Below are 23,673 nucleotides of genomic sequence, written 5' to 3' on the forward strand. Positions count from 1 at the left end.
AGTATCCCTTTAAGCTGTGGTGGGTGCTTGGGGTATTTACCATATAAGCACCCATCATCCAAGACCCCCCATGTACGTTTATCCGCTGCATTTGCCTAGCACTATTAGTCCCTCGTTTCTGGATGAAGAGGTGTCATTCATGAGACTAAATCTGAACCCTCATTTGTATATTCAAATTTGCACAATATCTGCCTCCCCCCCAAAAAAAAAAATCTGTTCAGGGGTTCAGCAGTTTCGTTGTTTATGGATCCAACTCCGTCCTGCAAAGAGTGTTAGGATTTTGCATTGGATACGGGGCTGGAAGTGTGGGGGGCAGGGAGTGCAGGGTGGGGGAATGTGGTTTGGGGGTCAGCAAGTGGATGGATTATTAGGGACCAATATGCATATAATGACTGTGAAGTTTTAGTTCTCCTTTAGAAGTTTGTAAGCTTGTACAAGTGTGGGTACCTTGTCTTCCTGGGCTTCTAATTCTGTCAAAAACATTCTGTCAAAAACATAAATATGTAAGTAGGGGTACAGCTCCTTTAATACCCCGCAGAGCTGGTCCAAACCAAAAACCAGGAATCCCTGAATGAGCCGGGTCCCCTAATATCCCATGGGCCACACTAGCTGCAGGTTCTAGTGCAGGAATGTGACAGGTAAATACTATAGTAAATAATATATAAATAAAGTGCTACTGATACTGAATGGACCTGTGTATGTTGCAGGTTATTCCTTATCACTAATATGCACAACATTAGCATTATAGAGGTGTGTGGGTTATTACACAAATATGTGGGGGGCTACAGGGGCCCATCAGTGGGATGTTTGCTCTGGTGCCAGTAGTTCCTCAATGCAGCCCTGTGTAAGTGCAGAGACTGCTGCTGCTACTGAGAGACTGTTCATGAGCTGAGAGAGCTGGACCGGTGCCAGCAGGACAGAGTGAGACCCAGTTGGAGAGAGAGAGAGCGAGAGAGAGAGAGAGAGTTGTGATATCCCTTTATTTCTCCTCCTCCTTCCTTCCCTCTCTCCCTCCCTTCCCCTCCCTCTCCTGTGATGAATAGACAGGCAGGGCCGGAGAACTGGAGGCAAATCCCAAGGAAGTGATACATGTGACACTTGGATCCACTCGACTCACTGACTGGCAGCCTCCCGAGCGCTGTCCCTCTGCAAGGTGAGTGTGAGTGAGCCAGGGTGCAGGGGGTTGTTAGAAGTGAGTGGGAGAGAGATGTAACAGCAGAGTGTGAGTGCTGTAGGACTGGGCAGTAAGTGTGTAAATTTTGCACTAAAATTGCACTTTTTCAGTTGGGTTTAGTGGGAATATATAATTAGATATTAGTGAAAGTGACATTCATTGGGGCTGAAGTTGCAGCAGAGAAATGTGCAGTGTGAGTTATTGTGACTCACTGACAGCTTTGCCTTTTATACAACAGTGTACAATAGTGTGACTACAGAATGAGTGTGATACTCAATGTGAGTGCAGGGTATACTGTCAGTGATTTGCAGCAGCTGAGTGTGAGTGCAGGATATACTGGGAGTGAGGCTGAGTATGAGTGCAGGAATGATGCTCAGTGTGAGTACAGGATATACTGGGAGTGAGGCTGAGTATGAGTGCAGGAATGATGCTCAGTGTGAGTACAGGATATACTGGGAGTGATGCTGAGTATGAGTGAAGGAATGATGCTCAGTGTGAGTGCACAATATACTGGGAGTGATGCTGAGTATGAGTGCAGGAATGATGCTCAGTGTGAGTACAGGATATCCTGGGAGTGATGCTGAGTATGAGTGCAGGAATGATGCTCGGTGTGAGTACAGGATATACTGGGAGTGAGGCTGAGTATGAGTGCAGGAATGATGCTCAGTGTGAGTACAGGATATACTGGGAGTAAGGCTGAGTATGAGTGCAGGAATGATGCTCAGTGTGAGTGCAGGATATACTGGGAGTGAGGCTGAGTATGAGTGCAGGAATGATGCTCAGTGTGAGTGCAGGATATACTGGGAGTGAGACTAAGTATGAGTGCAGGAATGATACTCAGGGTGAGTGCAGTATATATGTTGATAATACAGTGAGTGTGAGTGCCGTATATACTCTGAGTGATGCTGAAGGTGGGGCTGTGAGTGAATGTGATGTTCAGTGAGTACAGGGCTAATAGAGAGTGCTGTATATACTGGAAGTGATACTCAGTGGATATTCTCTGCAGTAACCCATGGCAACCAAGCAAATCTTAACCTTTCTTTATTGTCTGCAGCTGTCTGAAAAGAGCTAATCACTGGTTCCTACAGGTTGCTGCCCAGGTGAAAATTTGGGGTTGAGTACAATACAGTTAACAAATAGAACTGTATAATGTTAAATGGCAGTTATACAGGGAACTCTGAGTATCACTCATGTATTATAAGGGATAATGTACCCCCTACTGTAAATGATAAGGATATTAGAAGTCACTGAGGAGTTATGTGACCATATAAAGACACAAGGCTGCAGGCTGAGTTATACAGGGAACTCTGAGTATCACTCACGTATTATAAGGGATAATGCACCCCCTACTGTAAATTATAAGGATATTAGAAGTCACTGAGGGGTTGTTCTGTGACCATATAAAGGCACAAGGCTGCAGGCTGATTATACAGGGAACTTTGCGTATCGCTCATGTATTATAAGGGATAATGTACCCCCTACTGTAAATGATAAGGATATTAGAAGTCACTGAGGGGTTGTTCTGTGACCATATAAAGGCACAAGGCTGCAGGCCGAGTTATACAGGGAACTCTGAGTATCAGTCATGAATTATAAGGGATAATGTACCCCCTACTAACTGTCAACTATAAAGTTAATAATGTAACCCGGTTGTAAAATATAAGGATATTCTAAGTCACTGAGGAGTTCCATGACCATATAAAAGCATGAGACCAAAGGCTGAATGTTTTTATACAGGTCATGGAACTCCGAGGTGACTTCCAATATCCTCATATATTGCAATAGGGGGTACTTTATTTATTATAATACACAAGTTTCAGTGAGTCATGTGACAGAAATGACATCGCTAAACTCCGATTATAACCGATGACATCACTAAGCACCGTTTATAAGGATATCATTTACGGGATATTGATGGCCATTGTGTTTTATAAAAATATATAGATAATTGTATCTTTCCAACTTCGCAGATAACACACACCCTCGTAGGTTGGGCACCCAGAACAAATCACTTCTAGGCCTCGCCTTAAAAATTTCCCACAAGAATCCTCCTTTATTTTGATGTCAGGTCACGATCCTGGGATATAAAATAAAGGCAGGGCGGAGGCCATTGTGTTGTGTTGGTTCATGCATGTCTTTATCTCCCTTTGACTGGCATTGTGTTCCAGGGCTTTCTGTCCCAGTCATTTGTTTCCAGTGCATTAATCAGAGGCGCCAGTTTTGCCCAACTGGCGAGTGACTGGCATTTTCATTCTATACCTGAACTTGTGTAATTTGGATTTTGTACAGTGAACTGACAGAACATGCCCAGACAGGGGTGCAACTGCCAGGGGAGCAGACTGTGCAACTGCCACTGTGGGGTGGGGCCACTAATCCTTTAGCCACACCCCCGTGCCCAGGTGTATTTTTGAATTAACTTTTAGCATAATTCACTTTTTATTATTTGTGGTTTTTGAGTTATTTAGCTTTTTATTCAGCTGCTCTCCAATTTGGAATTTCAGCCGTCTGTTTGCTAGGGCCCAAATTACCCTAGCAACCATGCACTGATTTGTATAAGAGACTGGAATATGAATAGGAGAGGCCTAAATAGAAAGATGGGTAATAAAAAGTAGCAATAACAATAACTTTGTAGCCCCACAGGGCATTCGTTTTTTAAGTTGGGGCCAGCGACCCCTATTTGAAAGCTGGAAAAAGTCAGAAGACAAGGGCAAACTACTCAACAACTATTAAAATGAGAACATTAAGACCAAATGAAAAGTCTCTTAGAATTAGCCATTCTTTAACATACTAAACGTTAACTTAAAGGTGAACCACCACTTTAAAATACAAATCAGAGAAACATTTGTTTCCCTGCCAATGGATCTGCTTGGTCCTCCTAGGCATTTGTAGAATTGTGCCTGGGGACAAACAGTTGGATGAGTCCAATTTGATGCAGAATTTGGCTGTTCGACTGGTGTGAGAGCCAGAAGAGAGGGCCTACACATGCACTGCCTTATGCACAACTGAAACAATTATCCTATTTAGAAAATCCGACCAGACTTCTACTGGTGCTCTACTGGTCTGTGCAGTTGTCTATGTGTGTGTGTGGCCCTCCAGAGCAATCCATTTAGACTCTGACATGAATGAACCAAAGCAAACAGACCCCATTTGATTTGATGAATGTGTGAGGTCATTAGTCTCCATAGACAATAATGCAGACAAGTGAATAACAGAGCTGGAGGAGAACTGACTTGCTACATTGTTTCATGAGTCAGAACCAGGAGTTATTGCAGATAACAGAAAGGCACAAGCAGATACTACATGCAGGTGCTGGGAATCAGCAGAAAAGGGCATTAGAAGTCACTGAGGGGTTGTTCTGTGACCCTATAAAGACACAAGGCTGCAGGCTGAGTTATAAAGGGAACTCTGAGTATCACTCATGTATTATAAGGGATAATGTATCCCCTACTGTAAATGATAAGGATATTAGAAGTCACTGGGGGATTCTGTGACCATATAAAGGCACAAGGCTGCAGACTGAGTTATACAGGGAACTCCGAGTATCATTCATGTATTATAAGGGATAATGTACCCCCTACTGTAAATGATAAGGATATTAGAAGTCACTGAGGGGTTGTTCTGTGACCATATTAAGGCACAAGGCACAAGGCTGAGTTATACATGGAACTCTGAGTATCACTCAGGTAGCTTAATTGTATATATAATATATATATATATATATATATATATATATATATATATATATATATATATAATATAAGGATATTATAAGTTACCGAGGAGTTCCATGACCATATAAAAAATGCAGGTGAAAATATGATGAGGAGCTATTAGGGGCATTTTCAGGGACAAAGATCTTCCCTGGGCTCTTGGGGACTCGGTCTGGTACAGAAGAAAGTCTAGATAAAGGTTAGTTCTCCTTTTCCTATTCCTATTCTGCCAGTTGCAGCCTGTTGAAGCCTTACGTTGAAAAAATATGTTTTAAATGCCTTTCATTCAGGCTTAAAGTGTGTAAATTCGATTTGATTACATCATTGCTCAGCCCATTCCAAATATAGAGAGAGAGAGAGAGAGAGAGAGAGAGAGATTCCACACCCTTTGAGGCTAGAAAATTGTCAGCAATCCGTGGAGTTGAACCCAGATCCTAAATAGCTGTAGAACAACACGTTATGTCATATAAGTCTCAGACACTCCATAAACAGGGTTTCTGTTGTTTACACCAGCTCAGGAATGTCTATTCAAAATCACAGGATCGGCAATGCAGAAGTTAAATTATAAAGCCTCGTAAGTAGCCGCTAGGTTACCTTTAGCTTTCATTAATCTAACAGCACTAGACTCAATCAGTTAACTGCTTTTTGGTTGCCATGGGTGACCTGAAGGTGATCAAAGTTTAAAATCAAGGGATAACTGCCCTTAGTCATGACTGGTCTAGTAACCCATAGCAACCAACCAATAAGGTACCATATATCGCTAAATGCAAATATCTGATTGGTTGCTATTGGTTACTAGACCTGGCAAAACTGAGGCTTTTGCTATATTACCTGCCAAAGTCTTTGCCCTGAAATTAGCTTTTAAATATGATGTAGATAGTGATATCTACAAGATAAATTTCTTTTGGTCTTTACTTTGTATTCTGTTTTTGTTATTTTGTTGGTTTTAAGTTTAAACTGTTATCTGGTTGCTAAGGATCCACTTAGCCTAGCAACCAGGCACTGCCTTAAATATCAGACCATAGAATGAATAGGAGAGGCCCTGAACAGAAATATATGTCATAAAAAAAATAATGTTATTAAAGGGGTTGTCCACCTTTACTTTAACTTGTATTATGGTGTAGAGAGTGATATTCTGAGACTATTTGCAATTGGTTTTAATTTTTTATTATTTATGGTTTTTGAGTTATTTAGTTTTTTATTCAGCAGCTCTCCAGTTTGTAATTTCAGCTGTCTGGTTGCTAGGGCCCAAATTACCCTAGCAACCATGCATTGATTTGAATAAGAGACTGGACTATGAATAGAAGAGGGACTGAATAGTAATAAAAAGTAGCAATAACAATACATTTGTAGCCTTACAGAGCATTTGTTTTTTTAGATGGGGTCAGTGACCCCCATTTGAAACCAGAAAAAAGAAGGCAAATAATTAAACTATAAAAAAATATATAACGAAGACCAATTGAAAAGTTGCTTAGAATTAGCCATTCTATAACCTACTAAAAGTTAACTTAAAGGTAAATCACCTCTTTAAATATGAAGTCTCAGGGCCTGTCTAATTTGTGGTTACTGGGCACACTGACTCCAAGCAACCAGATAGCATATTAAATTCAGGCTAAAAGAGCAGCACATTGAACAGATAAAAATAATACAAAGATGATCTGCTAATAGATTTGAGAGTATTGCTAGAAGTTAATTTAAAGATGAACGTCCCCTTTAAAACACTTCTTCTATTCCCAGGCCAATGGGTCAGAAAGACTGTGAGAAATCCCAGAATGGAGCTGGAGGCTCAGAGACTCTTTGTGTTGTGGGAGAGGGAAGACATAAGAAGCCAGAGATGGAAGAGAGGGGGCAGTGGAGCAACAAGGTGGAGTTTGTCCTCTCGGTTGCTGGGGAGATTATCGGATTGGGTAACGTCTGGAGATTTCCTTATCTCTGCTACAAAAACGGAGGCGGTAAGTTGATATAAAAGAGGCAAAATATGCGTTATTAATAAACTGAAGGCAGGAGGACAATGGCACATGTACCACTTTCATTGCTGTGGCCCTTTAAGGATGAGGTTTTAAGGGACATTATACCTCCTGCTGCACTTGCCTAGTGTCTGAAAATCAACTACTTCCTGGTTCTGTTGGAACATGGGCAGTAAAACAAATGACCAGACTACAGTTAAAGGAGCTGTTCAACTTTGAATGAACTTTTAGTATGACGTAGAGAGTGATATTCTGACACAATTTGCAGTTGGTTTTCATTTTTTATTATTTGTGGTTTTTGAGTTATTTAGCTTTTTATTCAGCAGCTCTCCAGATTGCAAATTCAGCAGTCTGGTTGCTAGGGTCCAAATTACCCTAGCAACCACGCACCAATTTGAATAAGGGACTGAAATATGAATAGGAGAGGCCTGAATAGAAAGATGAGTAATAAAATGTAGCATTAACAATACATGTGTAGCCTTACAGAGCATTTGATTTTTAGATGGGGTCAGTGACCTCCTTTTAAAAGCTGGAAAGAGTCAGAAGAAGAAGGCAAATAATAAAAAATAAATAATGAAGACCAATTGAAATGTTGCTTAGAATTGGCCATTCTATAACAGACAAAAGTTCACTTAAAGGTGAACCACCCCTTTAAGGGATAGAAGGGTGTTGATTATACAGAGCTCTTTATCAACATAAGAACTGTTTGCAGCTGGTGCAGGAGAGGTAATAGGATTTTTGTATAGAACCTGTGAGCCAGGTTGAATTTCACTAGGACTCACTAGAGATGGAACTTTCCCAAGTGGGCTCCAGGCTGAGTTTGGGGAAAGGTTTAAGGGGGTTATGTAATATAAGGTGAAAAGTTTGCTACATTTCTTATCGCCTATAGCAACTTATCGGCAGGTAGCATTTACTGGTCATCTGTTTTAAAGCTACCACCTCATTGGGTTTTGTCTTTAGTGAGTCCAATTAAGGTGCCTTGAGATCTCCTTTGGAGAGCAGGGCCTCTCACTAATAGGCTAACAGTGAGTGATGTAACAATGGAGGCATTGGATCCACAAACTACCGGAATGCTCAAGGGTACCATGTGGAAATTAGGGAGCTTTGGGAAATTTTAGTGAGCCCTAGTCCACTTTCGGTAAACTAAGGTGGGCCTCTGAAATACAAAGTGTGTTAGAGTGATGTAACAATGGTCACATTGTGCCCACAGACTACTGCACTGTGAAAACATACCCATGAGGGCACAGGGCAAATTTAGGAGTTTACTAGTCCAATAAAGGTGTCCCGAGTTCTGCTTTGGAGAGAGGGCCTCTAACATAAAAGTCTAAAAGTGAGTGATGTAACAATGGTGATGTTGAACCCACAAACTACTGGAAAACTCACGGGTACCCATATAACTCAGGACAAATTAGGGAGCTTTTGGGAAAGGTTAATGATACCTAGTCCAGTAATAGTACACTAAGTTGGCAATCTAAAATATAAAGTGTGTGAGAGTGATATAACAATGGTTGCACCTGGCCTACAGAGAACTGCACTAAGAAGTACCCATGAGGGCCCAGGGAAAAGTAAGTTTACTTGTCCAGTAAAATGCGCCCTGAGGCCCCGTTTGGAGAGCTGGGCTAAAAAAAAAGTACATCAATGAGTGACGTAACAATGGCAACAATGGAACCATAGACTGGACTGCTCAGAAATACCAAAGGCCCATGGGTGCCTGTGTGCAAAACAAATATTCTTCTTCAGATTTTGTTGCAGGTCACAGTGGATTGTGGGTTGGGCTCAGTAGGTTGTCAGTAGGTTCCCACTGAGACTGGGCAGTGATAACACAATTGTTAATCCGTTTGGAGTAACATGGCTGGATATGGGATGAATTGTTGGTTGGATCCAAGGGAAGCAGGGCTGGAAGTATGTGGATGGTACTGGGGGTGGGGAGGGAGCACCGGGGATCATTTTCCCACAGTCGCCCATTAGCTATGCATTTCTCTCCCATTGATATGTGTTGCCGGGGTCAGGGGTCAGGCGCACCAAACCCACAAGGGCCTTTTTTATAGGAACTATTAATCACACGGCGTGATACATCATTAATTCACTCCTTCAGTGCCAAAGGGCCCGACAGCCCACCACAAAGCAAAGAAGTCGCTGACCCTTCTGGGTCCCCGCCAGTTAACTCTTTGCTGCCCCAGAGCTTCCTTTTATATTGCGACCTTCTATTAAAGGAGCTCCAATGGCTGCAGGGAGTCCCCGCTGGCTTCACACTTGTTTAGGGGAAGAATAGAGCTCCGGATAGATCCACAAACAGTTTTTGTAAGACGTTTCCGTTGCTTTCTTTGGGCACAAGGAGAGGGGGCCCCGACTTACAGCTACTCCTTGCCAGGGAGGCCACTCAGCTCCTTGTGTCTTTTCATTGCTTGGAAAATGCATTTAGCAGTGCAGAGGTTAACAGGGCAAGGAGATTGTGTGAGGAGGGGGGACAGCAGTGTTTCTTTGGCAATTGTCAGCAAGAAAACAAGCTTTGTGTATTAATTGTGAACCCACAAGCACCAATGTTCCCCTCCCACGTCCCAGTCACACATAATGCAGCAACAGTCCTACTTCACCAACTGAATCCTGTAACATAAATATTATTGTCATTGTTAATATTTGCTGCTGAACCTATGGACTCCACTATTTGAGAACTGAACTGTTTAATTACAACTACCGACACCCTTCAGGTTCAAGGCTTCCATTCTTAAATTAAGGCAAAGTCTTTCTGCAGTTTTGCAATATCTCCCTACTATACCTGCTATCCCACTGCTACTATAGCCACCATCTCTCCCTACTATACCTGCTATCCCACAGTCACACTCCCTTCCCAGAGACTATTATCCACTGTTACTATAGGCACCATCTCTCCCTACTATACCTGCTATCCCACAGTCACATTCCCTTCCCAGAGACTATTATCCCACTGTTACTATAGGCACCATCTCTCCCTACTATACCTGCTATCCCACAGTCACACTCCCTTCCCAGAGACTATTATGCACTGTTACTATAGACACCATCTCTCCCTACTATACCTGCTATCCCACAGTCACACTCCCTTCCCAGAGACTATTATCCCGCCGCTACTATAGGCACCATCTCTCCCTACTATACCTGCTATCCCACAGTCACACTCCCTTCCCAGAGACTATTATGCACTGTTACTATAGACACCATCTCTCCCTACTATACCTGCTATCCCACAGTCACACTCCCTTCCCAGAGACTATTATCCCGCCGCTACTATAGGCACCAACTCTCCCTACTATACCTGCTATCCCACAGTCACACTCCCTTCCCAGAGACTATTATCCCACTGTTATTATAGACACCATCTCTCCCTACTATACCTGCTATCCCACAGTCACACTCCCTTCCCAGAGACTATTATCTCACTGTTACTATAGGCACCATCTCTCCCTACTATACCTGTTCTATCCCACAGTCCCTTCCCAGAGACTATTATCCCACTGTTACTATACACACCATCTCTCCCTACTATCCCACAGTCACACTCCCTTCCCAGAGACTATTATCCCACTGTTACTATAGACACTATCTCTCCCTACTATACCTGCTATCCCACAGTCACACTCCCTTCCCAGAGACTATTTATGCCACTGTTACTATAGCAGCATCTCTCCCTACTATACCTGGTATCCACAGTCACACTCCCTTCCCAGAGACTATTATCTCACTGTTACTATAGGCCACCATCTCTCCCTACTATACCTGTTCTATCCCACAGTCCCTTCCCAGAGACTATTATCCTACTGTTACTATAGACACCATCTCTCCCTACTATACCTGCTATCCCACAGTCACACTCCCTTCCCAGAGACTATTATCCCCACTGTTACTATAGGCACCATCTCTCCCTACTATACCTGTTATCCCACAGTCACACTCCCTTCCCAGAGACTATTATCCCCACTGTTACTATAGGCACCATCTCTCCCTACTATACCTGCTATTCCACAGTCACACTCCCTTCCCAGAGACTATTATCCACTGTTACTATAGACACCATCTCTCCCTACTATACCTGCTATCCCACAGCACACTCCCTTTCCCAGAGACTATTATCCACTGTTACTATAGGCACCATCTCTCCCTACTATACCTGTTATCCCACAGTCACACTCCCTTCCCAGAGACTATTATCCCCACTGTTACTATAGGCACCATCTCTCCCTACTATACCTGCTATCCCACAGTCACACTCCCTTCCCAGAGACTATTATCCACTGTTACTATAGGCACCATCTCTCCCTACTATACCTGCTATCCCACAGTCACACTCCCTTCCCAGAGACTATTATCCACTGTTACTATAGGCACCATCTCTCCCTACTATACCTGCTATCCCACAGTCACACTCCCCTCCCAGAGACTATTATCCCACTGTTACTATAGGCACCATCTCTCCCTACTATACCTGCTATCCCACAGTCACACTCCCTTCCCAGAGACTATTATCCCACTGTTACTATAGACACCATCTCTCCCTACTATACCTGATATCCCACAGTCACAGTCCCTTCCAAGAGACTATTATCCCACTGTTACTATAGGCACCATCTCTCCCTACTATACCTGCTATCCCACAGTCACACTCCCTTCCCAGAGACTATTATCCACTGTTACTATAGACACCATCTCTCCCTACTATACCTGCTATCCCACAGTCACACTCCCTTCCCAGAGACTATTATCCCACTGTTACTATAGACACAATCTCTCCTTACTATACCTGCTATCCCACAGTCTCTTGGTAACAATAAACTTTGAGGCAAGAGCATATTATTGGGGGGTGGGGGTTCTGATCAGAAGACCTATTGTATCCGTTGCTTAGACAAGCTGCTCTGAGGAATTCAGGGTAGGATTTAGCATAGTGTGAAATTGGCTATTGCTACAGGCCCTGAGAACAGGGCGCTTGTTAAAGTCCTTTATTTATAAGAGAAAATTAATTTTCACACTGGGCTACTGAATCTGGGATGGGAAGGAAACAGCACATGAGCTGATGGAGAAGGACAAAACAGTATTGGATGTGAAAGGGTTATAAATTTAAGCCAAACAGGTGGCAAATCTGTGGCTAAGGGATATTTTATATATAAAAATGCAGTTACAGTAAGGAAAGTAAGTTGAATCCAGTGCCTGGAGGTTCCCTTGTGCCTTTTACTTCTGTATATTGCTGGAAGTGATGTCATGTATTTATGCTAATAACGTCACTGTGACATCACCGTCATATTTCTCTTGTTCCTTATCCACAGGAGCCTTCTTCATCCCATACCTCATCTTCCTCTTCACCTGCGGGATCCCTGTTTTCTTTCTGGAGACGGCCCTGGGTCAGTACACCAGCCAGGGAGGGGTCACTGCATGGAGGAAAATCTGCCCTCTGTTGGAAGGTGAGCCTGAACTGTTGACACTGCAAATGAAAATATTCATAAATAAATTGGTTGCTCTGGATTACTAGACATTTTATTGCACAGGCATTTGAGCCTGGCAATTTCTGCTCCCTAGAAGTCTCTTATGTCCTATCAAACACTGCCATCTTCTGGCCACCAGTAAACAAGCATCCAATCACTGATTAGTACAAAGCAATGGGATTCATTTGTATATTTTGTATTTCCTATGAACCCCAGGTATCGGCTATGCATCTCAAGTAATAGAAGGCTACCTAAACATCTATTACATTGTTATCCTCGCCTGGGCCTTGTTTTATCTGTTCAGTTCCTTCACCTCCGAGCTGCCCTGGGCAACGTGCAACCATACGTGGAACTCAGGTACTGGACACCCAGGATCTACTCTATGAGGAATAGTGGGTTTAGGGCAGGAGGCATTATGATTTTGGTCATGTATTTCTATCATTTTTTCATCTAGAAAATTGCGTTGACTTCGTTGGGAAATCAGAGAACTATACGGCCCTGAAGAATTCTACGTCGCCCGTTGTGGAATTCTGGGAGTAAGTGGTTGAGGCTCATAATGCTAGAGATTTGTCCTCCATAGACGTCCCCTTTCCTGTCCCCTTTCCATTCCCTAACTTGTGTGTATGATTCACAGGCCACAATGGGGCCCTGTATTTACTACTAACCAAGGGCCACAGATTTTGTAACACTATCATACAGCTTCCCTGTTGCCATCTTGTCCTACTTTCACCTTCTTGCCCTACTATACATACTACGTCTAGTAATGCATGGACAATATTTGGGGTCTCAAGTCTTTAGACTCCTTAATGGAAGCTCTAACCATGTCATAGTGGAACGACGGGGCTCTAATTAATTACCATGCCCATCATGGGAGCTGTTTTGTCTTAATCTATCTCTTCCACCTTCCTTGGAAGTTTGGAGAACTCCTCCTATTAATTTTCACATTGCTTCATGGTAGGACCACCCCTGAGGAGCTTCGCTGTCCACCTCACCTAATGATAGGGCCACCCACGAGGAGATTTCTTGTGCTTATAATGTAAATTGCAGCCACGTTGGCCAGGACCAGGGAAGGTTGAGTGTTAGTCTGTAAGAAATAGCAGATAATCTATTTCCTCAGAACCAACCCATTTGTGTTTGTGGTTTCTAGGAACCGGGTCCTGCATCTGTCAGATGGGATCGAACACCTGGGCAACGTTAGGTGGGATCTGGCTCTGTGTCTGCTTCTGGCCTGGATTGTATGTTACTTCTGTATTTGGAAAGGGGTCAAATCCACAGGAAAGGTGAGTTCAGAAGCACCAAGCTTGATGGTTCTGTATGTTAGTTATACTGGCAGTGACGCTCTTCATATGCAACAGTCCTACAGGTCATAAATAGATTGTGCCCCTCTACTGAAGTTTGTGGTGAATGACTTATCAAACAACATGGCAGCCCCACACACATCTATCAATGTCCCTGTTGTAGGTGGCAAATATTCCTTTCTTCTCTGAGCCGCTGAACTTTATTTTCCTTCCTTCAGGTTGTATATTTCACAGCGACGTTCCCTTATGTAATGCTGATCATCCTGTTGGTTCGTGGAGTCACCCTCCCAGGAGCATATGACGGCATTATTTTTTATCTCAAACCAGACATTTCTCGGCTCCAGGATCCCCAGGTAATTCAGGGTCATGGAAAAGGGTCCTTAATATTAGCATTCCACCCCCCAAAAAATCAATCCAAACAGTCGACCAGATTAGCTGCTACTAGAGTAAAATCAGATCTGCCATATTGTTTTTCTTTAGACAGTACAGTTTAAGGAAGGTACGGCTTAGTGTGTGCTCAGATCATCAAGGGGTCAATTTAGTGTGTAAAAGGCAAAATTCAGATACAATGCATGAATATGGCCGCATCTATATATATATATATATATATATATATATATATATATATATATATATATATATATATATATACATACATACACAGAGGAAGAACATTCAGGTGACTTATAAGAAACAAGTGATACATGTGCTGTCCCCTGCAGGTCTGGATGGATGCTGGAACCCAGATCTTCTTCTCCTATGCCATTTGCCAGGGGTGCTTGACTGCACTGGGGAGTTACAATAAGTATAACAACAATTGTTACAGGTATGGATACACGTCAATGTACCTATACACCCCGACCTGTATATCTGTGTGTCTCTCCTTAGACTTGACTTTAATCATGGGTCACTGTAGGATTTAATGCTTGAATCACTTTGGCAATTAATGCTGGGGTCACTGTGCCACTTATTATAGTGAGTTACTGTGCCATTTACTGTAGTATTTAATATTGGGGTCACTTTGCCAATTAATGCTGGGGTCACTGTGCCACATATTGTAGTGAGTTAATGTGCCATTTACTGTAGTATTTAATATTTGGGATCACTCTACCAATTAATGCTGGGGTTAGTGTGTCACTTACTGCAGGATTTAATGCTGGGGTCTTTTTGCCAATTAATGCTGGGGTCACTGTGTCACTTTTTTTAGTGAGTTACTGTGACATTTACTGTAGTATTTTATATTGGGGTCACTTTGCCAATTAATGTCAGGGGTCACTGTGCCACTTATTGCTGTGAGCAGGGGCGATCCTCGTCATTTTTCTCGCTTGAGGCGACCTTCCTTTTGCCGCCCCCACCCCTCCCCATTGCACTCACCTCTTCAGCGCCAGAGGGTGTCGGGGCAGTCCACGGCCTGCTGAAAAATGTCAAATTTCCAGGTTGAAAAGCTAAAATTCGGCTCATAGTTACTAGGAGCGGCATTTTTGCCGCCCCAGCCAACCAGGGGGGCACTGTCGTCTGAGGTGCCTAGCCTCATTGGTGGGGCGCTCCTGGCTAGGAGTCACCATGCAATTTACTGTGGGATTATACTGGGGTCACTGTACCTCTTGCTGGGAGTCACTGTGTAGTTTACCGTGTGATTTAATGCTGAGGTCACTGTGCCATTTACTGCAGAATTTAATGCTGGGTCACTTTACAAATGAATGCTGGGGTCCGTTTGTGACTTATTGCTGGGTGTCAATGTGCTATTAATGTTGCTGAGTGTAACTGTATAATATTATCTGTCCCCCTTTTCTGTTTTAATATAATGGGAGACTTATGGGATAAGATAATGCTTTAAGTAAAATGTCTCTTCGACCCTTGACCTCTCTAATTATTTGTCTCATTTCAGGCCTGTATAACTGTGACCTTCTTCTTCCCAAGTAATTCTGCCTTTCTCTCTCCCACTAGAGACTGCATGGCCCTTTGCTTCCTGAACAGCATAACCAGCTTTGTGGCCGGTTTTGCCATCTTCTCTGTTTTAGGGTTTATGGCCCGGGAGCAGGGGGTTCCTATTTCGGAGGTGGCTGAGTCAGGTAAGCAGATCTCTTCCCAATCCCAAGCAGATTGTAGCACAGTGCACACATCTCCAGGTTTAATGGTGAAATGCCAGATATACTAAGGGATAACAGGACAAGTCATGAGGCATATTTGTTTGAACAGATGGTGTCTGTTGAAATGCATTTATACTGTAATTTTTGTGGATTAGGGGTTAGATAAAAGGGTTTTGTGACCCACAAACGCATATCAAGAAATACAAATGCATCAGCAAAAAATTGCCTTTTATATGTTATTTCTATATTTTCCCTTTATCTTAGGCCCAGGCCTGGCTTTCATTGCATATCCAAAAGCAGTCACCATGATGCCTGTGTCGCCTCTTTGGGCTTGTCTCTTCTTCCTTATGCTCATCTTCCTGGGACTGGACAGCCAGGTACTGACCCATGGAAAAATAGACATGAGAAGAGCTGAGGGGGCAGTAAGAACCATACACCAGGGTTATCACACTTAAACGTCTTCAGTTGGGAACTCTAACTCCCAGCATTCTCCATTCACCTTTGGATGTTGGGAGTTATGGTTCGCCTTAACTTGGCTGTGTGGGACTGTAAGGGAAATAAGCAGAGTTTTGACAAATGTGTGAGTTGAAGGATAATTTTTCATTATTTCTTTCAGTTTGTCTGCGTGGAGAGCCTGGTTACCGCCATTGTAGACATGTACCCTCAGGTGTTCAGGAAGAAATATCGCAGAGAATTATTCATTCTTGCAGTCGCTGTGATCTGCTATCTCTTGGGTCTCATCCTCTTGACCGAGGTAATGGCTGGGGGTTGTGTTATATCAGCTTCTTGGAACTTAAACGTTGGTTTCCAACGATAAGGCTCAAAATATGGAGTTTTTCACCATCTATGTTTATATTTTCTTTTCTTGGCCCTGTGTTTTGATTAGTTCTGTTGGTTAGTCTGGCTGTCCATATGTGCGCAATAAACCTGACCTCTAGAGTCTTAGCTTAAAACAACTGGTCAAGATCCAATCAGGTCTTAGAATGAGCCAAAGAAGGCTCAAATGCACACAATGCATTGGCCAACCAAATAGCTGTCAGCCCATTTCAGTTTTGGGTACATCTCTACATGTCTCTCAACCCCTTAATTTCCCTCCTAATGACTAATATTGAATAATGTGATGTATAAAATTCTAAATCAACTCTTGTTTCTGTCCGGCAGGGTGGAATGTATGTCTTCCAGCTCTTTGATTATTATGCTGCCAGTGGTACCTGTCTGCTCTTCGTTGCTATATTTGAGGTTGTCTGCGTGGGTTATGTGTACGGTAAGTGTAGGGACAATAGCATGGCTGAACGCTCCCAGGAACGACAATGTACAGTACTTGAGCCTTAATGCAAAAAAACTCTTTCTCCAGGTGCAAATCGATTTTATGATAACATAGAAGACATGATTGGTTACCGGCCATGGCCTCTGGTGAAATACTGTTGGCTGTTTGCCACACCTGCAGTATGCATGGTAAGTTCATAAACCCATTCTGAACCTCTAGATGGCACCGAAATGCAACATTTTTTGTGCCAAGAAGAACTTTCCTCAATTTCCAATCTTGCAACTAAAGATCTAGTATCTCACCCACTTTGTTCTCCATCTACAGGGGACCTTCCTGTTTTCTCTCATCAAATACAGCCCACTGAAGTACAATAATCGCTATGTTTACCCATCCTGGGGATATGCTATAGGGTGGCTCATGGCACTTTCTTCCATGATCTGCATACCAGTCTATGCCTTTTATATCATCTTCAGGACCAAAGGATCCTTTAAGCAGGTAATAAAGGCTTGGAGGTATAGGCTATTTAAGAGCAATTTTCTGGGTTCAGAACAACAGCCTCTGTTACAGAAGTTGGAGAACAGAAGGTCCAGGATTACTGCTCTACAGGAGACAATGCTCTGCTTGCATGTATTTTTGATGTGTATTATTATTGAAACAGATAGAAGGATAGATAGATGATAGATAGCTAGATATACAATAGATGATAGATAGAAGGATAGATATTACAAGTTTGACTTAAATTATATACTTCTCCTGACAGAGGCTGAAGCAGCTGGTGACCCCTAACACAGACCTTCCACAGCCCAAGAAGTATCTCACAGCACGTGCCGATTCAAAGCAAATAGAGGTTCTAGGCCTGGAAGCCAAGGATGGACTCATTGTGTCTAACAAAGAGACACAGTTTTAAAGGTATACCAGCATCTGTCACAGCCTGGTGGCATTCACTGCCTGGAAGCCTTGTCATGGGCAGCTCACAGACAGCGTGGGTGTAGGTTCTATGGAGAAGAAAGTCTCTGCAGTTCCTCTGTTCCTGTGGAACTTCATTTTCAAGTTGGAAAGCCCTTGCTGCTTCATTCTATAGACTGCATAGTATAAAATAGAGACATATCTTTCCATTTATGTTATAACCTAGGTCGAAACATATCAGAAGTCTTCTCAATATTGTGAAAATTCTGTTAAGGCAAAACCACCCCTGTATGCCTGGGCGATTCTTTTGACTCTGTATTGGCATCAACCAACTACTCAGGATTGACATTGTCTTCTACTTCTAAGATACTTATGGCCACCCAACACCAAATCCAGCACTGTTACTTTAGATGAGACCCTCCTAGAAGAAAACTTTATGTTCTACTCCTTGCAAGCCATAATGTTGCCTTAATTACCTTAAAAATGTTGCCTAATTAATTATAATTAGTGGCAGAAAAGTGGCAGATGAATTTGGTGAGTCTATTTTGAAGGCCCTCACAAAATTATATCTCTTAAGTCGAAACCACAAAAAAACGAATTTTGTCATATGTTCTACTTGTACATGCCCCAACTATTGACCCATAAGTCCATATCAATGTGTCAAATGCTGCCCAACTCTCACTTCTTTTTAACCACATAGTAGGACTGAATGAGTCCCTTTTCACCAGGTCTTGTAAGCCATAGCATCCAATCAGAAGTTGGCCTTCAAACAGTTGGAGAGGATTGTGCCATAACTTACTAGACCTGGTGCAACCTTCATTACATCACCCCCCATGTATGAAAAGCTCCTCAGAAAACCAACCCAGTATTCTATGTTTCAATAAAGGGTAGATGAATCAAGTGCACTGCCAAAGGTTGCTTATGATAAATGCTTCAATCCTCTAATAAAAGATCTACCCCACATCCAAGGTCAGAATTATAGGTGGGATAGAGGAGAGCACTTCAATGCAGATTTACTGCTGTGAGAAGTGTTTTATTTAAAGGGCAGTAGCGCCCTTTCTAAAGTGTCAGTATTGTATGTTACAAACTCAATTGATGAGGAACACTCATATAACCAGTTTGTTTGCCATTTTTATTAGACCTTTGGGGGGTCTCTACGCTTGAGGAAGCAGAACCAAAAGGCTCACTACATATATCGCCTTCCATGGTGGAATTTTATTTTCAAAACATATGCAACTGTACTTTGATGAAGCTAAACCAGAAACATTCAGGACAACATTTTTGAGGAGTTGAATTTAATTTCCCCATAGTATAGAGTATATTGAACATACCCTTCCATATCTCCAACCCACTGCTTGCATCAGAGGCACTGCAGAAGCCAGGCTAGACATGATCTCTCTCACACCATTTTTACCCTCCATTAAATCCATTGCCCTCCCTGCAGACCATTTTATGGCCTGTGACAACTGCAAATGTCTCTTCACATCATATCAAAGCAATGTCACGGAGCAGGCACACTTTGATTCTGCATATGGTGGACATAAGAAGGAAACCAAGCGTGGCACAGTTCAGAGAACTGGAACAGAAATGTTCTTCCATACATTGTGTAGCCAATTAAAACCCTTTCCCCAAATCCTGTATTGACCTGTAGGTGAGGACCTACTTCTGCACTGTCAAGAGAAATATAATCACTGGAATTATTATAGCAAATGATGCTAGTGACCTCATTAACTTATAACTAAATAAAATAGATCATTTGCCAACATAACTGCTTAGCAGTAATTACAGTTATGGTGTTGCTTCTTTTGGTCAACACATGATACTCTTTGGGATCTATTTAACAAAAAACTGACAATTTGAGGGCCTGGGTGTCTTTCTTAGAGGGTTTGGTGCTGAAGTAAAGATTAGCATGTATCCTTCTCATTGTCTTTTAGTATTGTTTTGTTTTTAAATATGAAATATAGCTTGTGATTTCCTCTCCCTATATCATCAAAGCATGTAGGGCAGCTCTAACATAGGGAGAGGAAGCATTGTATAAAACAAGTTGGTCAAGAGGCAGGAAAACAACAAACACATGGACAACAGGCTGTCTGGCTAGAGCTTTCCTGTTGTACTGCCCAGGAGCCATCAAGATGGCTGACTTCCCATTCAGCTTCTGGCCTTTTATTGGCTAGCTGGTATGAATGCTTAATGAGGAATCTCAGCACTTCTTATGGTGGCTGTTGGGAAATCGCAAAACAATATTTTATAGAAACTAAAGATAAACAAAAGAGAAAATATAGAGTATTTTAGCAACTGTTATTTTTTATTGTGGACTAAACCAATTTTTTTTAATATTAAAAAATGAAAATATAAATGGAGAATTAGTTCCATTTTTACAAGCAGTCTTTTTTTTAAGTTGATGCTATTATTTATCTTGTACTAGACATATCTTCCATTGTTGGGCCTATTTTGCTGGGGTCACTGTGACATACTGTATATTGCAGGGGCCACTGTGCTATAAAAATTCTTCGTATCGCTTAAAAGTTATGAAATTGGGTTCAGTTGGTGGTTTTGAAAAGGGGTGTGGCTAAAATAAGTAGGTGTGTCTTAAAAGCTCCATCATTTTGACCCACTGCAACCACTGGGGGTGGGGCTGCCTTAATCTCAAGAATCAAACAGCGGCTTTAAAAATGTCCATTTCAAACCTTTTCCTATAAATTCATTGCTAGCCCAAATGGACAAAAATTTTAATTTTTCAATGTTTGCTCCTACTAGCTGCTTTGAAGGATTGAACATCAGTTTACAATAAATTATGACAGATGATATTATTTTGCGGAATTCCTAAGGGATTGGGGTATCATTAAGCAAATAACACCACTAATTGCACAACTAGATAGATTTTGATAGGCGCCATTTTGAATCCTTGAGTTCCAGTGATAGTGATGGTTTCTGGTCCATAAATATTTACTTCTTATTAACTCAATCAGTATATCAGTAGTATCCTTGGACATAATTAAATGGAACATGTACACGATTCAATGCTCCCCCTCTACAAAGTGAAGCTGCTGATATGGAGAGTGTGAGTAGGTAGGTGAGTATCTCTCAAAACTACCATTTTTGGTGGCACAGTCCTGATTGGAAATGGACTGGGTTTAAGGTAGAGTGGGTGGGATTCTTTGGGTAGACATCACCATTTACCCTTAAAAGTTTTGAATGGTTTCGCCAAGGGGCACCTTACAGAGGAATGAGGTTGGGGTAAGAGAATGTAGGAGTATAAGGGAGGGGTGTTGTAAATCCAAAAGCATCTTGGCTGCTGTTGCCATGGGTCTGCCATTCTTAAACAAGATGGTGAACTCCACTACCATAAGGAGCAATGTGGGGTAAAGTTTAAAAAGAACAATGAATGTACGTTTGTAATTATTATTGTCCAGATGGTTTATTTTTAATGACATTTCATTACTTGTAACATTTATGTTAACACAACCAGAACATTTTTTAATGGACACTCACACATTAAAGTTTTTTTTTTTAAAACTTTGTAACTTCTCTTCCTGTGCTTTTATTTCCTGAATATGTTTGGTCAATGCATGATACCATGAGTGGTGTTTAAAGGAGAACTAAACCCTCAAAAATGAATATGGCCCAAAATGGCATATTTTATATACTGAATTTATTGCACCAGCCTAAAGTTTCAGCTTGTCAATGGCAGCAATGGACTTTGGACTTCAAACTTGTCACAGGGGGTCACCATCTTGGAAAGTGGGCTCTGAGCAGCTGTTGAGAAGCTAAGCTTAGGGCTCGTCACTAATTATCCAGCAGAAAATGAGCTTCCCCTGTAATATAAGCTGATGCTACAGGTTTGCTGATTATTAAATTCTGATCCTAATTGCACTGGTTTCTGTGCTGCCATGTAGTAATTATCTGTATTAATTACTAATCAGCCTTATATTGTGACATTTCTATTCTATGTGTACTGTATATTGTGAGTGGGTCCCTAAGCTCAGTAAGTGACAGCAGCACAGAGCATGTGCAGTGAATCAGCAGAAAAGAAGATGGGGAGCTACTGGGGCATCTTTGGAGACACAGATTTTTACTGCTAAAGGGCTGTGGTTGCCTTGGGCTGGTACAGAAGCACAAAACATAATGTACAATATTTCTAGCTACTTCTTTCATTACAGTAAGCTTTAGTTCTCCTTTAAGTTGCAGTATACCCCCTTGTCCCATGAAAAGAGGTTATTCTGAACATATGTTTTGCTATTTTTTAAGTTTCTCTAAAGCTAAAGATGGAAAACAGGGAAATTGAAGCAACGCTATGTTTGATTCTATGTAGTTGGTAACTAAACTCCTAGTGCACAGATAATACCTCCACATAATCAAGAACCAATCTCGGAGTAGCTTCAGTTTCCTTGTTTGCCCCATAGTCTGCCCGTTCCATATTATTTGCTTGTTTAAATACCTACCTGCAGTAGTAGGACAGAGAATGCCAGCAAGAATGTCCATTGGGGGCACAACACCAACAACAGTATTATTGACCTCAGGTTAACTTTACTAATGGAGAACTGTGCCTCTGCAAACTGAGGGGTGGGGAGGGGGCTAGAGCAGCGGCAAGGGGACAAATAATACAATTAGGGTGAAGCCCATTTACAAGTAAAGCAGTAGCTCTGGTTTTCATTAAATTAAAAAGGCTTTATTAGAAGATGCATAGGCCCAACGCGTTTTGTGCCTGTGTGGGCACTTACTCAGTGGCAAGGGGGCTGCTAGATATTCTTGGATATATGACTGCAATTTTTCCTATATCTGTTATCACATCATGAGTTAAGGAGAACCCATCATAGAGGTTGGACTTTCAAGAAGGACTTGAAATGAAAAAGTCCAACAACTACTGGTGAGTGAAGAGCGAATAAATTTGCCAGGCGCAGAGAATATCTGCACTTCGCCACCAGCGAATAAATTTGTGAACCTGCGGCGCGAATTCGCCGGCAAAAAATCCACAGCATCAAAATCTTTCTGACGCCCATTGACTTTAATGCATTTGGACAAAATAGGCGCGCGTATAAAAATTGTCGCGGGTGTCAAAATTGACACATGTCGAAATAATTTTGACGCCCATTGACTTCTATGCGTTTCGCAAATTTTTCGCTGTTTCAAAAAATTTTGCTATAAATTTGCAAATTGTTTGGCGAAACGGGACAAATTCGCCCATCACTACTACTAGACAAATATCACAGAACTGGAGGTGCCTGCCAGAATGGAGATCTTCTGGTAGGCAAGTCCAGGTCCGTGGTATTATTTACACACATAGGCCTATGTAAAACATATTGAAGATTCAGTAAGCTTTTTCTCTGCTTTTTTTTGGACAATTGCATTCTCTCTCTGTAAGTCCGCACTTTAATGCCGCCACTGCAGGACTCGGTCCTTTATAGGACTCGGTGGCAGGAACACAAAAGAAGTGCCAGTATTACTAGGAATGGTCTTCACTTTAAAGTACTTTTGTCAAATTAAAATGAGTTATTTTTTTTATCTGGCTGATTTACTTTTTCAAATATTCTCATTACATAGCCTGGGGTTCATAATGTTCATTATTTAACATGAAATCTCACTGGTTAATTAGGAAGCAAATTTCCTGTCATATTCCCAGCGTGCAGGGTCTATAGGAAAATGTTTTTCCTCGGGGTACAGTAAATAGGCCAGATAGTTCTACAGAAGCTTTATTCATTTGGCAATAAGGGATGTTATTAGAGAGGGTTTGTAGGAAACCGTAAAAGTTGGATGGCAGTTTTAGAACAATTAGCTTATCCTAATTGAGCCTCTTAAATCTTTAAGTCTGCC

The 23,673-nt window shown here is 42.0% G+C and overlaps 1 protein-coding gene across 1 annotated transcript; it reads left to right on the forward strand.

Annotated features, from left to right (window-relative positions):
• Positions 1 to 1,033: 1,033 nt before the first annotated feature.
• LOC108704574 (sodium- and chloride-dependent GABA transporter 2) lies at positions 1,034 to 21,381 on the forward strand. Its single transcript, XM_018241151.2, has 15 exons — positions 1,034 to 1,153; positions 6,622 to 6,836; positions 12,146 to 12,280; positions 12,518 to 12,658; positions 12,756 to 12,837; positions 13,449 to 13,581; positions 13,818 to 13,952; positions 14,322 to 14,425; positions 15,547 to 15,671; positions 15,954 to 16,066; positions 16,306 to 16,443; positions 16,851 to 16,953; positions 17,044 to 17,144; positions 17,281 to 17,451; positions 17,717 to 21,381. Exons 2-15 carry the CDS (start codon positions 6,626 to 6,628, stop codon positions 17,861 to 17,863), a joined length of 1,839 nt encoding a protein of 612 aa, XP_018096640.1. The 5' UTR covers positions 1,034 to 1,153; positions 6,622 to 6,625; the 3' UTR covers positions 17,864 to 21,381.
• Positions 21,382 to 23,673: the final 2,292 nt, after the last annotated feature.

This window comes from Xenopus laevis, chromosome 3L, assembly GCF_017654675.1.
Source record: "Xenopus laevis strain J_2021 chromosome 3L, Xenopus_laevis_v10.1, whole genome shotgun sequence".
NCBI classification, from domain to species: Eukaryota; Metazoa; Chordata; class Amphibia; order Anura; family Pipidae; genus Xenopus; species Xenopus laevis.